General features: G+C 32.4%; 1 protein-coding gene across 8 annotated transcripts in view; it reads left to right on the top strand.

The window, feature by feature from the left end:
* The window catches only part of Dzip3 (DAZ interacting zinc finger protein 3), a 96,946-nt gene that overhangs the window by 54,204 nt on the left and 24,612 nt on the right, over window positions 1-18,130 (top strand). For all 8 annotated transcript variants that reach the window (XM_040270401.2, XM_040270400.2, XM_040270397.2 and 5 more), the window contains 7 exons: window positions 833-865; window positions 2,043-2,212; window positions 3,075-3,119; window positions 6,986-7,011; window positions 10,883-11,048; window positions 12,785-12,880; window positions 13,040-13,167. In XM_040270401.2, coding sequence (XP_040126335.2) covers window positions 833-865; window positions 2,043-2,212; window positions 3,075-3,119; window positions 6,986-7,011; window positions 10,883-11,048; window positions 12,785-12,880; window positions 13,040-13,167 — 664 coding nt within the window. The remainder of the gene's footprint in view (window positions 1-832; window positions 866-2,042; window positions 2,213-3,074; window positions 3,120-6,985; window positions 7,012-10,882; window positions 11,049-12,784; window positions 12,881-13,039; window positions 13,168-18,130) is intronic.

The following is an 18,130-nucleotide window of genomic DNA, read 5'->3' as shown; positions in this document are numbered from 1 at the left end:
GGCATTTCAAGCAGTTTTTACTTGTATAGTCTGAAAGGCTTATTGATCAAGTTCCTTTAATAGTGGCTTTCTTAGTATCTTTCTTCTCTTTCCTCAATTATTAAACTTGCAGTTTTTATTCATTTATCTGTGATTATTTGATAAATACCCATTGTCCTCACTAAATCTCCATGAAGGTTGTTATTTTTTTTTCACCCTTCAATCTCTAGAGATTAACACAGCCTGATGCATATCATAAGTGTTCAATAAATATTAACAGACAAGAAGAGTGGTGCTGACTAGGATAATTCAGATTGCTAAAAAAAAAAAATTACAAAGTTTCAATGGAAATTTACTTCATAATTGACTGTTATACCTTCATGGCCTTAAATTAACAATAAGGAATTTTCTGCTTTGTTTAAGCACTTATTTTCTAGGCTTTTTCTCTTATCAACTATTAAATTTTTGTGTAATTTTCTCTCTTTAATCATGAGCTTATAATTTTTTTTTAAAGAGAGAGAGAATTTTTAATATTTATTTTTTAGTTTTCGGCAGACACAACATCTTTGTGTGTGGTGCTGAGGATTGAACCCGGGCCACATGCATGCCAGGCTAGTGTGCTACTGCTTGAGCCACATCCCCAGCCCAGAGCTTATAATTTTTATATGATAATCTAGGTTGTGCCTTATCTAAATTGCTTTGATGACCATAAATTGCTATTTTTATAGTTAATTATAGAATGAATTGGTGCTGTGTAAAAATCTTACTCTTTTCTTAAACTTAGTCAGACATTTGTTGGTAGCATTTGTAGTTGTACATCTAAATTTTTTTATTTTTATTTTTTATACCATAGGAATTGCTCTGCAGTCAATAACTGGCAGTCAACGTAAGTATATTTAACAATAAAGTAATTAAGAGTGACCTTTTAATTTGTGATACCTAAGGGATAGATATAGGATTTATAGTTGGTCAGATTAACTGTTTAATAAACTGTAAACTATACCTATTTATTAAAAGCTTGGGAAATCATTTGTTCATATTAATACTGGCCAGCTGAATCTTGAATCTTGAATGAACCTTGGTCTTAGTACATATACTTTAGGTTTTTACCTAAGCATGATATTTTTAACTTGTCAAACATGTACAGCTTTATCTGATTAACAATTCATTGTTTATAGCTGTATTTTTTTTTTTTTTTTGGGCCAGGTGATGAAGTGAGTTAATGTATTTTTAAACTTCCATTTATTTATTTATTTGATTTTTTTTTTTTTTTTTGAGATGGGGTTTTCCTAATTTCCCCATTATGGCCTCTCAAATTCCTGAGCTTAAGTCTTTGTCTCCAAAATACCTGACACTACAGATATACAACACCATACCTGGCTTTTTTATTTCCATTTTTGTGTTGTTGTTTTTTTAAATATAATTAACTTTCAGCTTTTTTAAAAAAAAAAAAAAAGGATCTGTTTAGAGGTAAATGTTGAACCATCCAGGTGAAGTTTTGGGCTGAGTCTCTGTGGCAATAACAAGGAACAGTGTCAAAGAGAGCACATAATAAGGGGCTGATATCCTTCTTATGAAAAAGAAAAAAATAGGTATTTTAATTTTTCCTTATCTTCTTTATGTTTCTGATTTGTATCCTAAAATAATACTGGTTACAGTATTTACAGGGTCAGTGTCAAAACTCAGAAACAGTATTTTGTGTCTACTTAAGTTCTAAAGTAATTAATTACCTACAGTCTACTTAAGATACCAACAAAATTTCATAGCATTTTGGTTCATACAGATTAATTCCAGGCTAATTATATGTATCTACTATTTGATCATTGATAGACATTGTATTTTTATCTAGTATTTGGAAAAAGTAAGATTTATTCTGTATCTCTTTTTTTGGCATATGTTATATATATATATATATATATATATATATATATATATATATATATATATATATATATATATATACATATACACATACAGATATTTAGGCAAGCATTTTTATAATCATAATAAGAGACTTAAATTGCTTGCATCTAGATTCTGAGTGCTTTGTCTTTAAAAATTAGGTATTGAAATAGAAGAGTTGCAGAATGAAGAGGAAGAACTAAGTCCACCATTCATGGAATACAATATAAATGTGAAATCAAACCCTGAAATACAGTTAGCAGAAATGAGTAAAGATGGAGCCTCAATACCCAGTGAATCTTCAACAGAATCTATTAAAGATCTCCAGGAAGTATAAGCTTTCATTAATATTTGAATTTCAAAAACTTAATCTGGGCCTTTAGTTGTGTGTACTATACTTAAGGCATTATGATTTTAGCTTATATTTAACTGTGTTCACACAGAACTTGAATTGGAATACTTCTTTCCTCAGTACTTTATTCCATAATAATTCCTGCCATTACCATTTATTTTATCAACATTTGTTGAACACTTTACTCTGTGCCAGGCTCCATGATAGATTTCTGAGTACAATTCTTCTTCCTGATTAATAGAAGTCTAAGTGGAAGGGTAGCAGAAAGAAAAAGAGTGCATAATGGGGTATAGAGCAGAGAGAAAGAGAAAATTGAAATATTTCAATGCCACTTGCACAAAAGTAGAATTTAAATCATCTAGGATAGAATCTCCATGTTTCTTTATAACTGGCAAAAGTTATTATATAGTCACTAAGTTTTTCATGGGCTTAATCGTTCATCTTATGAACATGAATATGTTGCTCTTTTAAAAGTGCTTTCTTCCTCACATATCTAGATGTTTGAATTATAGGATAAGCAGCACTACAATACAATAAAAAAGAGTTGTAAAATAAAAGTGCTTTCTTTCTTTGTTGGTCACATGCATGTGTTCAAGTGAGCACCTGAAAGCATTTACCCTTAGCCTACTTATTGACAGAATATTCTATTCCTTTATACGTTATTGATTTGTCAAGGACAAAAACCTAAGACTAAAATAAAAATAAATGTTTCCATAAAACCTAGAAAGAAATATGATTTATAGTAGTAGAAGACAAACTATCAATAGTTAGAAGAAGCATGCAAAATAGCCCATTGTACACTTTGAGCTGCATATTAAATGATTTATTTCTTGCCTGCTAGGTTAAGAGTAAACCAAAGAAAAAGAAAAAAACTAAGAATAAAAAGGTAAGAGACTACATGAGCATTATAATACAGAGTTGCCTGATTATCACGTCTTCATTTTAATACATGAATTCATTGTTAGAACTTAAATTAGTCCAAGATAGACATGTAGCATGAATGACTCAATGGCATGTTGAGTATAGGATTATAGAGAAATCCACTTACATTGTACATGGTTGAAACAGTATATACAACTCTAAATCATAATTTTCACTTTCAGTATATAAATATGTTGATTGAATTAGTCAGTTTAAAATTCCCTTAATTTCTGCATACCACTGTCATTTTAAAAATGTCTACTGAGTATTTTAATAACAGCTTCCTTTGTCATATTTCTACTGTGTAGAAGCATTTTTCAACATGTTAAGAAATCTTATTTTCTTTTGTATGTCTGAGAGTCTGCCAAAAATGCAATAATGTGCAATAAAGGTACAAATGCAACCTTTTTCATTGCTCTTTCCTCATGTCTACCAGTTCCAAAAAAAACTTCAAAAAGTCTTACAGTTTTATCAAAAAGTCTTCTAATCACGTAGACAGTTACAATGCAAAGTGAGGTGTTTTTTTTTAACCTAGACATGTTACTGTCCATTTTGTGGTTCATACTTAGTGGTGAAAAAAAATATTGTTTTTCTAGTCTGAAACAATATATTTTAAATCTTGATATCTTTGTTTATTATATACTGAGTAATTGTAGTTCTCCCAGCTACAATCTGGTGAGACCATAATGTTTGTTATTTGGAAGTATGCACAAATTTTAATCATTGATGAAACTTAAGATGAATTTGCAAAGTACTTACTGATGTGAAGAACAAAATAAATAACATGTCAAAATATTCTGTCATGTGTATCTAAAAAGAAAAAACAAAAAACAAAATAAAGATAATTTATACATTATATGATAAATAAATATCAGTATTATTTTCACAGTTTTCATAACCATCATTTATTGTAACTTATTTAACTCCAAAATTTTGAAAATTGTTTTTAAAATTCAGATATATGCATTTTTTTTTTTTACTTTTGGAGAGTTTTGGCCTTATAAAACACAGTCCCGTTCACTAGATTAGTGGTATATTTTATTTCTGCCAAAATATTGATAAGTCCCAGGTCTAAGACTATCTAAAGCTGGACAAGTAAATTCACAGCTGTCAAACCACAAAACTAAGTTCTATGTAGTATGTCTTTTCTCTGATTCCAAAAAATTAAAATATGATAATTCTCAAATTCTCAATTTTAGTTAAATAGAAATGTCATATTGAAACCAAACAGAGAAAATACAACTAGAAATAAATGGAAATATCACTCAAACTTTCATACATATGGATATTAAAAATGTTATTAAATGTCAACAAATATCTAGGTATTATTTTGTTTCCTTAACATCTTTTTTCCTAATTTAGTTTAAGAAGTTCAAGTACTTTTGAAATAAATTTTATTAAGATAAAATTTGGATATTAGAAGAGAGATCTTATACCTTTATCTTGTATCTTTTACCTAAATTTTAAAATATTTAAAAAATGCTTAAAGTTACACAAACAATTATTTTATATGGAATAATCCTATTCATATGCTTAAATTGCTGTGCTGTAGGTGCAAAGAATTGTCTAGTTGTAGCATAGGCAACCAGTTACAAACAGTGACATCAACCAATTCTCTAATGAGGAATTCTTACGAAAAATTTTAACATTAAAGTATGCTTCTTGCACAAAGCAACAATGACTGTTGTAGTCAGCTATGCAATGCTGTTACCAAAATGCCCAGCAAGAGCAATTTGGAGGAGGAAAAGTTAATGTGGGGCTCATGATTTCAGATGTCTCAGTCCAGAGATGGCCAACTCTGTTGCTCTGGGCTTGATGTAGAACTTCATGGTGGAAGAGTATGGTGGAGGAAAGCAGCTCAAGACATGGCACACCAGAAAGCAGACAGACTTCAGCAGAGACAGAATATGTATTATACAGGCACACCCCCAGCAACCCATCTCCACCAGACATACCCTGTCTACCCTCCTAGGTTACCACCCAGTTAATCCATTCAAGTGGCTCATAACCCAATCAGTTCACCTCTGAACTTTCTTGCATCATTTTATGCATGAGCTTTTGGGAGACACCTCATATCCAAACCATAGCAGTCATTTGAAACCATAGCAGTCTCTGCATGAAATTATATTCTCTAATAAAATATCAAGAAAAGGTAGAATTTGTATAGCATATAGTGGGGACAGTACAGATTTTGTAGCTATTCTATATTTTCTCTTTCTTCAGTTAGGTATTGAGTATTCTTTCTAATATAATCTGAATTGTAAATAACTCTTTTGGATATTTAGATCCTTCCATCTCCTTCCCAGGGTTAGAATTGGGAAAAGAATAGAAGTCTTTTGTGATGAAGCCTTGTGGGGAAAAAAAATGACAGAAAACAAATCTAGCTCTTCAGATTGCGTGGCCTTGCTACAGAACAGAAGTTGCAGAGATGAATTCAAGAGAAATTGATGTATATTGGCATAAAGTTATCATAGGAACAGCTAGAAGGAAATTTGAGAAATAGTCTAGAAAAATTTATACTATACTAGGTATACTTATTATGTACAACCAAAGATCTTTTCAACTTGGGCATTCAAATGCACAGGAACCAAAGTCAGAGTCAGTAATTCTAAATTGTAAAATCAAATTGGCATTGAACATTGAACGTAAGTCAGAAAACTGAAACATCAGAATTTTCTTAGTGTACTGGTAACAGCAGAAGAGCATTTGTCTGGGGCTGGGGTTGTGGCTCAGTGGTAGAGAGCCTACCTGGTATGTGTGAGGCACTGAGTTTGATCCTCAGCACCTCATAAAAATAAATGAAATAAAAGGTTTTGTTTCCATCAACTACTAAAAAAAAATTAAAAAATAATTTAAATGAAGAAGACCATTGTCTGTATAGAAAGAAACTCTGAATTTCTTGTAAACAAGAGAATGGTAGAAATTAATTCTTATATAGTATTCCTAATTTATGTGATTTCTGTTACCTTTATTTGATACATTGTTGCTATAGTTTTAATGAAGATAAAATTTAGGGACTTTTTAAAGATTTCCTCCAAACTGAGATCTCCTGAATACTTCTTTGTTATTGTTTTTTGTTGTTGTTGTTTGTTTGTTTGTTTTTCTTTTGATTTTGTTTCTATTGGGAATTGAACCCAGAGACACTTAACTCCTGAGCCATATCCCCAGCCCTTGTTTGTATATCTTTTTATTTAGAGACAAGATCTCACTGAGTTGCTTAGAGCCTCCATAAGTTGCTGAGACTGGCTTTGAACTTAATTTCATTATCCTCCTGCCTCAGCCTCCTGAGCCACTGCAATTATGGGCGTCTGCCACCGGTCCTGGCCACCTTGTTTAAGATTGTTAATGTTTTAGTCTGATTGCACTTTACATGAAGGTTTCCAAGAACCCTTGTAATTAGCATTGGAATAAATCGAAATTACATATACCCTTTTCTTAGTTTTACCAACAGTTCAAACTCGACCCCAATATTCACCTTCATTATCTGAGTCAGTGATTTTTAATGTTATATGTCATGACTTAGTAGTAGATTATAAAATCAATTTAATAGATTAGAACCACCATTTTAAAGAAGGTAGAATAATAGAAATAAACAATACCATAGTCACTGTTCATTACAGATAACATGAATATTTCATGAAATTTATATTTTAGTTTTTCACTTGTGAGTAAAGATATAGATAAGTAAGCATATATGGCATCATGATATAAAATGTATTTATTTGGTTGTGATCAAAAATATTTGAGAAACACTAGATTTAAATGAGATATCACTATGCTATATTGATATAGTTGATATAGGTTATTAATTCTTAATGCTTTTTTTTTCAGAATAAGGACTCAAAAGAAGAGCAAGTGTAAGTACTATTTAATTCAATGTTTAAGTTTTTCTTAGTATTTGCAAAGTGTGCTTTGTCCATAACACTCAGCTTTCCTTTGAAAAATTTTTCACTAAGAGAAGAAAAAAAACAGTTATTTTTCTTAACAAGTTGCTGCTATGTTGCAGAAAATGACAAAAAGTTGAAATATTTAGCTTGGAAGAATAGTCTCTCACCATTTTTTCTCTGAGGCTACTTAGGAGTCATCTAGTGCTCACTGATTCATTCAAGAAATAACTTGAGTTCTGCATAAAATATTTTTAATTGCATTCTATATTGTAGTAGCCAAATCTAGACTAGATCTAGAATAAATCATTGTTATTCCCCAGTGACCTCTTTAGAAGAGTTAGATTTAATGTGTTTTTATTTAACCTAAAGTGGTGGTGGTGGTTTGTTTGTTTGTTTGTTTTTAAAGAGAGAGAGAGAGAGAGTGTGTGTGTGTGTGTGTGTGTGTGAGAGAGAGAGAGAGAGAGAGAGAGAGAGAGAGAGAGAGAGAGAGAGAGAGAGAGAATTTTAATATTTATTTTTTAGTTTTTGGCGGACACAACATCTTTGTTTGTATGTGATGCTGAGGATCGAACCCAGGCGGCACGCATGCCAGGCGAGCGCGCTACTGCTTGAGCCACATCCCTAGCCCCTGTTTGTTTTTTTTAATCTCAGTTATCGACAGTGTATTTTTAACTTTTAACATAAACATTTCAATGTCAAAACACCACTAAGAGATATTATATAACCATGTGATTGATCACAATATAGTAGATGAAGGAAGGGGATAGAACATTTAATGAAGAAACGACATTATTTCTACCAAAATATTGGTAACTGTTTATTAGAAACATTAGAAAATTTCTCAGAACATAAATTGGGATATCTTTTAAATGAAAGCAAGAACATATTTTATAAACTTTAAAGCTATTATTTCTAGTAAATATTTCTTATGGACACAATCCACTTGTTGAATAAATAATTCATCAGTGGCACACGCCTGTAATCATAGTGGCTCAGGAGGCTGAGACAGGAGGATGGCAAGTTCAAAGCCAGCCTCAGCAAAAGCAGGTGCTAAGTAACTCAGTGAGACCCTGTCTTGAAATAAAATACAAAATAGGGCCAGGGATATGGTTCAGTGGCGGAGTTCATCCCTGGTACCCTTCCCCCACCAAAATTAGTTCATCAGCCAAGATATGATTTTGCTTTCTTTGGCAACATATTGAGCCACTAGAGCAACAGGTTTCTGTTTTGTTTGTTTCTTGGCTTTTTCTAAATGCCATAAAAATTACTTAATAAAAGTGACACATTGTCAGCAATCTTTTTTTTACATTGTAGATCCAAATCTATATAATGATCAATATACCCTGGAGGCTTTGTTTTTAAATGAGAATTTTCAAATATCCACAAAGTAAAGAGAATACTATATATACAACAGTATAAATACCTATCATCCCAATTCATCAGTTAATCATTCTTTCACATTTGTTTCGTACTTTGTTTGACATTTTGTTCTGTTTTCAGTCTCGAAAATTATTGTAATTTTACCTCTTTATACTTCAGTTTTCAACTGTTAAAAATATGAACATTTTCCTATATTTTCCAGTGCCATTATTGTACTGAAAATATTTAGGAATAATCTTGGGAAGATTTTATTTGTTTTTTTTTAAAGAGAGAAGAGAGAGAGAATTTTAAATATTTATTTTCTAGTTCTCGGCGGACACAACATCTTTGTTGGTATGTGGTGCTGAGGATCGAACCCGGGCTGCACGCATGCCAGGCAAGCGCGCTACCGCTTGAGCCACATCCCCAGCCCTTGGAAAGCTTTTAAAAATGCAAATTTATATATATATTTTTTTACTTAGAGGGGTGCCTGGAAACTTGTATCTTTTTTTTTTTTTTAAGCTCTTCAAATAAATTAAAAAATTGAGTTCGGGAAACTGGTCCATATAAACAATCGATTCCACTGAACTTTCTAAATGTTTAAGTCATTCTAGAATATCTCAGTTATGTCTAATGACTGCTTATATAGTGTTTTATCAATTCTACAAACGTTAGATGTTAGTGTTCTAAAAAAGTAATACTGTATCCTAAAATTTTATTCACTTGCAAAATCAAGTCATCTATATTATGTTTTAAATAAAAGTACTATTTCTAGTTATCATTCAGGGAGATTAGGGAAGAAATTTAGAGTTACTAATTAGTAGGCCAAGTAAAAGATTAGTAGCATGCATTTAAATTTAGACATAAGCATAAAAATTGGACACTTGACATTATATATTTAGTATTTTTATTTTTAGTTTTTAGTGGTTCTTATTAGTGGTGTAGTTACTGAATGCTATGTTGTCACTATAGTTTTATTTAAAAATTCTTTTGTAAAAGAAACTTACATTTGATAATCTATTTTATGTTGCTATGCATAGCCCTCCATTTACACTGAAGTTGATTAAACCAGCCTACTTGTCAAGACAATTTGGGGTGGTAGGGAATGTTCAGATGAATAAATAATAGAGCAGATGTGGACATGCTTGCCAGTGTTTCTCAAAATACTGTTTTACACGTCAACTGATAATTCAGTTATAATTTGAGAAACAAAATAGATACTTCTCAAAAGAAATACAAATGGTCAACAAATATATGAAAAAATGTTTGACATCTAGCAATTAGAGAAATGCGTATCAAAACTTTTTTGAGATTTCATCTCACTTCAGTCAGAAAGGCAATTATATAATAGTAAATGTTGACAAAGATGTGGGGAAAAGGTATACTCATACATTATGGGTGGGACTGCAAATTAGTACAACCACTCTGCCATGCAGTATGGCGATTCCTAAAACGAGAAATGGAACCACCATGTGTCACAGTTATCCCACTCCTTGGTATGTATACAAAAGATTTAAAATGAGCATTCTTCAATGATGCAGCCAAATTAATGTTTATAACAGCACAATTCACAATAGCCAAGCTATGGAACCAACCTAGGTGCCCTTCAACAGATGAGTGGATAAAAGAAAAGTGTGTTTGTGTGTGTGTGTGTGTGTGTGCGCACACACACACACACACAATGTAGAGTATTACTAAGCCATAAAGAAAAATGACATTATGGCATTTGCCAGTAAATGGATGGATCTGGAGACTGTCGTGTTAAGTGAAATAGCCAGTCTCAAAAAGTCAAAGGTAGAATCTTTTCTCTGATATGCAGAAGCTAATCCAAAATAAGGGGGGAACATTAAAAGACAAAGAAAGGAAAAAGGTAGCTTGAATTTCATTAATATAGAGGAAAGATGAGTGGAGTAGACAAAGGAGATTAAGGAGGAGAAGGAAGAGATGGGAAAAGGGAAAAACAGTAGAATGAATCTGACCAAGCTTTTGCATGTGAATGCATGAGTGTGGCACAGTGGGTCCCAGCATCAGGTATATCCACAGGACACTAATTGAAAAAAAAAAAAAAAAAAAACTATAAATGGATTGAAGTAAGATTGACTGGAGAGGACTGGGAAGATAGGGAGAAATTGTGGAGGTTGAATTGGAACTGCTTGACTTCCATACCTTTGTGATAATGACAGGGTGTAAGGTTACACCTTACACAGGTGTGTTTTATATAACTAAAATAAATAAATAAATTTATTGTGTTGAATAGGATTTAATAGTTTCTTTTAATGCTCTTTCAAATATTCTGATATTTGTTGTGAATGTTGAAGAGAAAAATATGGTATGAGCACTATCCAAACATTCTTTAACCATGACACCTTCTAATTCTGGGCATCTCATGAGACAAGTACAATACTAATTTAAGAAACAATAGCTTAGATGAAAAGCAATGTATAGTTAATAAAAAATCACATTGATCATTTCACCACTACAGCTCATATATGGTAGAGAAGGAAGAACAGTTGAAGAAAGAACAAACAAATCCACAACTCATTGGTAGATTTATGAAAGATGATGCAAGTGACATTCAAGAGGATTCTGCATCTGAAGACAAGTTTTACAGCCTGGATGAATTGCATATTCTAGACATGATAGAGCAGGTAAGTGTGAGTAGAGAGGGAACAGCCCGGATTCTGTATTCCAGAAATAGTTGTTAACCTTTGTTGTTTTCCATATTCTTTGAACAGGATGACTTTTTTTTTTTTTTCAGTTGCTGATAGATCTTTATTTTCTTAATACCTGGTGCTAAGAATCAAACCCAGTACCTCACACATAAAAGGCACATGTGCTACCACTGAGCCACAGCCATAGCCCCCAGAATGACTTTTTTAAAAACCCAGCGGTTTCTGCTATTATAAGGAGAAAGTAAAAACAGAAAAGGAGATATGGTTTAGAGGGTGAAGAATAAAAAAAAAAGAAGGGGAGAAAAAACTTTAGGAACTGGAAATGTTTCATATTAGCCTTCAAATCGTTTCTTGGCCTTCACTATTGGCCAAAGTGATTACAAATGTATTCTTTCTAAAAGGTTTGTGGACACCACAAGGGGGAAGAAAACTAGCATAATTTTACTGGATTCAATGTCATGACCAAAAATAGTTTTGTAAAACATACTTACTTTTTTTTTAATTAAATCTGGTTTTTATCAAGTGTTTACAAAAATATAATGTACAACATTTTTTTCTTGTTCCCTTGGTGATAGTAGTCACTGTTTGTATATTCACTAAGAAGTATTTGTCAGTACAGATGATTACCTGACTGGTAGTACAGCATTCATATAAATGGTCATGCCCAATTTTTCTCCTTCCCATCTACAGTATTCAAATATGTACATTTTAACTGAAATTACATACTCTTAGTTTTGGATGTCATGGTAAAGTTTAATTATGGGACCCCAAGTTTTTATTTAGTATCCAGGAGAGCTCTAACAACTCAAAATTAGAATTAAAATGTTACATACCTTTCAAAAAATGTTTATTCATTTAAGAAAAGACAAAAACATTTATGATGTACATGTTGCCAAGACATTATGTTAAGACATGGTCCCTGTTAACAGTGTTTGCAATCTAGTGGAGAAGTTGAATATTAAAGTGAATTGATAAAGTGCAGTGAAGAGGTTTGGGCAATTAAGACTGCCTAAGTTAGAAATTATATAAATTAGAATTATATGAGGAGGATAATTAAGTTAGAAATCAGGTTCCTCCACATGCTGTGTGACCTTGGACACATTGCTACTCCTTTTATCTTAAAATTGGAATAATGAGTGTCTGACTCATTATTACAAAAAGCATACTTTAAAAAATGTTAAGTATGAGGGTAGATGTGATCAAAATACATTATTTGCATGTATGAATATGACACAGTGAAACCCATTATTTTGTGTAATTAAAATGTGCTAGTATAGGTAAGCATGCTGATGGCGTTATTCGACAGAAGCAGCAGCAGACAAGTAATTGTTGTTAGTGAAGTGTGTAATTTGGGAGAGGTGAGTTTATCTCATCAGAGAAGTGATGTTTTAATTGAGACATGAAACATGAATAGTTATTAGATGGTATCTTTAAATCCCCTGTAGATAACAATATAGTAGTACTTTTTTAAAGAGGAAAATAAGACATGCATTATTTCATTTTCTTTTTTTTATTTAATTTTTTATTTTTTTAATTTTTTTTATTGGTTGTTCACAACATTACAAAGCTCTTGACATATCATATTTCATACATTAGATTGAAGTGGCTTATGAACTCCCAATTTTACCCCAAATGCAGATTGCAGAATCACGTCGGTTACACATCCACAATTTTACATAATGCCCAATTAGTAATTGTTGTTTTCTTAATAGGGTTCAACTGGCAAGGTAACTACAGACTATGGAGAAACTGAAAAGGAAAGGCTTGCCCGTCAACGGCAGCTTTATAAGTTGCACTATCAATGTGAAGTAAGTACTTTTCCCACTAGATCTGAGGAAAGCAAGAAATATTTCAAATGTTAAACTTAATATTTTTTCTTTTTTTTAAAAGAATACAGTTTAGTTTTTCTTTCAGTTTCTAATGATTTAAACCAAATTAACTGTGAAATAATATTTTTCATTGACCAGGATTTCAAAAGACAGTTGAAAACAGTGACATTTAGATGGCAAGAAAATCAAATGCAAATTAAAAAGAAAGACAAAATAATTGCATCTCTTAACCAACAAGTGGCTTTTGGAATCAATAAAGTCTCCAAGTAAGTACAAATTTTTTGATAGAAGGGAAATTGTGGGTTTCCCTTGTTTATCTAATAAGGATACTTATTTTGGCCACTGGATGGCAATATGACTACACAGTCAAAATTCCAAACAGGGCTTGTTTAAAAACCGACTATATTTTTGCCTTGCTAATTGAGAAATAACTAGCTGCTCGTGTATTGGCTAAACAAGTGTGAAGGTAATAAAATTATATGAAGAGGATAATTAACTTTCAGGTTGTAACTCATAATTTGTAAAAATATGATTGATGATTGGCTGATTCTTTATAGCATATTGTAAGTACATTTCTCAAAGACACCCATGGAATCATTTGAGGACTTCTTTATATTGGTGTGTCAGTATTTGTGTCATGGAGACTCTTCCCATATTTACCAAATCTCTCTTCTTTCATAGTCTTAAGTATAAATGCCAAAGTCTCCAAATTCTGACTGATTAGGGAAAAACGATTCACCTACTTTATTTTTTATACTAATAGCTGCCTCCCACATATCTCAGTTGTAATAGTAGCATAGTTTGTAACACATTTGCTTATTTTAATAAACAATTGTACTATACAACACCAGCTATCCATGAAATCTATTTCAGATTCCATTGAAGTTGCTAGAATTCTAGTAGGGAGAAGAGACAAAAACTAGCAGATGTTTTATAGTAAGAGAGTGCAAGATATGTCTTATAAAATTGGAGAAGTATTGGCAGCAATTTAGATCTAAATTTTCTATCACATGTTGTTGGCTTAAACATAAAAAAGGTTTTACAAAGAACTAGATGCCATAGTTTTGACAACATAATTTCAATTACCAACACCTTTAGATTTGTCCCTATTGGAGTAAGAGAGATCCTGTGAGTTCAGAAGGAGATGAGGACCTAAGAAAGTCTAGGCAAACTGAGCGGGCCACAATCACTTACTTCACTTATCTATACTTCAGGAAAATGATAATCAATCCAGAATATGTCATGTAACATCAGAGATAAGAAAAGCAATTCTATCAGTGTGAATGAGCAGCCTCTCTTTTGCCATCAAAGAATATTCCTTCTCAATCCATAGGGCTACAACCACCACTCTATAGGATGCATATGTCTTCACATCAGAGCATTCACCAAACATATGTCAGGTGCCCACTGTGTCAAGAATTATATAAAGCACATGTAAAAGATAACAAGATGTATGCACAATTTATTATGAACAAATGAATACCATAGATTAACATGTAAGAATTAGAATTACATATAACAGAAACTTTTAGATCTAACAAGATACAGTAGTCCCATTCTTCTCAGCTCCCTGCATCCTGGTTATAACACAACCAAACATAGGAACACTCTAAAAGGTGAAAGAGGAAAATATATTGTCTAAAGACTTTGGGGTTCGTTGGAACAAAAATGACAGTAAGTGTTCTTTTTGCCTCCCATATATATCCCAGACAAGATACTTCAGAAGCTAGAACTGTGAATAACCACTGAAAGAAAAAAAAAATTCTAAGAAGTTTGTTTCCTCTAGTTAAAGGATCAGGAAAAGGAAAGTATAACAACAGTAAACACTTTGATAGTGACCATCCTACTGTAGATAAACACCAGTGGCCCCCATACCAACCCCTAGAAAGTAATCAGTGCAATCTGAGTGTCCACCTGACAAAGAGGTGGCAGTATCTATTTCCCTATCAGGATACTCTCAGCAATATTGAGAAGGCAGCTGACCTTATCATGATGATGATGTATTTATTTGTTTATCTGGGGAATGAATCCAAGCAGCTGATGTTCTAATCTCCATTAGACAGAAGGAGGTAATTCACCTAATTCATCTGCCAGAATGTGTCAGTGTGATCTAGTGGATGAGAGCTGAGCCTGTACCTCTAACCTCTAACTCAACAAGGCAGTTCCTGGTGGGACTAGTCAAGACTAGGCTTCATCCCTCCTTCTTCCATGGAAAGCTAAATCTGTCCCTGGAACTAATTGCATTCCATTTCTCTCCCCCCTTATTAGCTGGTGACAGAGGAGCAAGCACATAGGGAGCTTCTGCCTCCATTCTAATAAGAAAGTGGTGTGATTCCACTCTTGTCAGCAGGGCCAGTAGGGAGCTGATCTTATGCTCCACTTGGAGACAAAAGGTGCCTTTTTTAGTATGAGTTGGTGCTCCTTCTTCATGGGAAGATATCAGCTAGGCTCAATGGAGAGCTAAACTTCTACATCTTTCAACATCATTGAGGCAGTGTAATTCAGTGCCCACGTCTGTTAGAGTGCTTTCATTAGGGACCAGTGTAAAGCTGTACATACCCATTTGGCCCTTATATTATATCTCAAGAGGGGTACTGTTTGCTTAAAAAAAGGAAGATTAAATAGAACCCAGAGTCATAATATCCAAAATATGTAGGCTACAATAGAACATAGTTATAATACCAAGAATCAGGAAAATCGTGTTAAAGAGAACAAACCATGACAACATTAAGATGAATCAGATGTTGGAATTATTTGACAAAGATTTTAAAGCAACTGTTTTAAAAATGCTCCGATAAAATTGAATTTTCTTGAAATAAATGGAAACCTGAAGGCCTATAATCCCAGCTACTCAGGAGGCTGAGGCAGGAGGATCATTGAGTCCAATAGTTTTGTGACCAGACTGGGCAACATAATGAGACCCCCATCTCAAAAAGAAAACCTAGAAAATACCAGGTTATAATAAGAAACCGTAAGTTATAATTAAATACAATAATTAAAATTAATTTTAAAATACTGACTATAGTCACTAAAGATGACAGGAGTGAAACAGTGAACTTGGAGATAGATGAATAGAATTTGTCCCATCTGAAGAGCAAAAGAAAACAGATTGGGGAGTGGGTGGATCTAAAAAGACAGTTTCAAGGACCTGTTGAATAATGACAAAAAGCTAAAGTTTTTTTCAGAGTTCCAGAAGGAGAACAGAGAGAGAAAGTGGACTGAAAAAGACTGTTCAAAGGAATAGTAGAAAACTCTCAAATAAATGATAGAAAGCTCTCACATTTGAGAACACACATAAATTTACATGTTCTAGAGGCTAAAACTGAACCCTAAATGGCAAAAACTGAAAGAAATCCATGGCAAGACACATCTTAACTATGTCTCTTACAATTAAAAACAAAGAATAATCTTAATTATAGGAGTAGTCTCCCTTAACCACAGGGGATACATTTGAAGATTAGGTAGTACCTGTGTATACAGTGTTTTTTTTCCTAAGCTTACATATCCATAATAAAATTTAATTTTAATTAGGTACAGTTTGATATGAACAGTAACTAATACTAAAATGGAATAATTCTAACAATTATATGTAATAAAACAGCATCACTATTCTTCTTTTATGGGAATATTATTAAGTAAAACATGGGTTTCTTGAACATAAGCACTATAGTGCCAGGACAATTGATCTGATAGTCAAGATAGCTATAAAGGAACTAATGGGTAGATAGATGTCTTGGACAAAGGGATGATTCTATATCCCAGCCAGGACAGAACACGAGGGTGCACGATTATACCACACTGTTCAGACTGAGAACAGTGTGAAACTTACGAATTGTTTATTTCTGAAATATTCCATTTAATATTTTTAAACGATGTATGACTCTGGGAAAGGAAGGAAGCAAACTACAGATACCAGGAGCAGGGAGGATATTGTACCTATGTTGGAACATTAATTGGAATTATAACAGAGTTTTCATCTGAAATCATGGGAGTCAGAGGAAGTAGCACATTATTTCATTACTGAAAAGAGAAGAATTGAAAGAAAAGAATAGTCATGAATCCTGTATTCAGCAAAAATATTCTTCAGGAATGAAAAGAGAGACAAACTCAAAGGGAAAGTATAAGAATTTTTTGGTAGCAAATCTACCCTTACAGAAGGAGAATAGGAAGTTTTCTAAACTTAAAGGAAATAGAAGATTAAAAAAGGAATAATAATATCAGAATCAGAATGAGTGGGAAAATAAAAATAATGAGTCCATTCTAATGCTCATTCATTTCTTTAATTGTACCACCTCATCTGGAATGTACCATATAGAAAAAAATACAACAATATATTTTACAAGTGAGGAGGATAAAAGTACCTAATTCAGAGTATGATTTCTGAATTTCACTTTAAGAAGGAAAAGATGAATATCAGTAATTATGTGTGTATATATATATTTTTTTCACACATTAATTTGTAATTTTAATTATGTAATTTTTTTGTAAACCACTGAGATGTGTTAAAAAACACTATTAAATAAGTCAAGATGGAACCTAAAAAAAAGTGTTCGAATAACCCATAAGATGGTCAAAACAAAAAAAAAGAAAAATGAGGGATACAAATAGAAAGCAAATTGTAAAATGACAGTTAAGTCCTAACATATCAATAATTACCTAAGTTGTAAACAGCAATTGTAAGGCAGACTAAAAGAGTGAACTTAAAAACAAGCAAACAAAATATGTTCTAATAATATGTGGTTTACAAGAAACTCAATTCAAATTCAGTAACAGTTTGAAAGAAAAAACATGGTAAAAGTGCAAACTATTCATATTAAATAAAGTAAACATCAGAGCAAAGAAAACTGCCAGACACAAAAAGAGACATTGAATAATGACAAAATGGATCAATCCACTAAGCAGACATGAGAATTTAAGGTATGTATATCAAACAGCAGATCCTTGAAATAATGAAGCAAAATCTGATAGAACTAAAAGGAAAAACAGAAAAATCTACAACATAGTTGATGACTTCAAACCCCATTCTCATTACTTATGGAACTAGTAAACAAAAAATCAGCAAGGATTTAGAAGAGTTCAGAACCATCAACCAATATTATCTAATCAATGTCAGACAACAGCCAGATACACATGCTTTTAAGTGCCCATATGACACATTCTGGGTCATAAAACAATACTCAACAAATTTAAGAGTTGAAAATCATACAAAACATGTTCTAGAATCACAAA

This window comes from Ictidomys tridecemlineatus, chromosome 3, assembly GCF_052094955.1.
Source record: "Ictidomys tridecemlineatus isolate mIctTri1 chromosome 3, mIctTri1.hap1, whole genome shotgun sequence".
Lineage (NCBI taxonomy): Eukaryota > Metazoa > Chordata > Mammalia > Rodentia > Sciuridae > Ictidomys > Ictidomys tridecemlineatus.
This window is presented reverse-complemented; position numbering and strand designations above follow the sequence as displayed.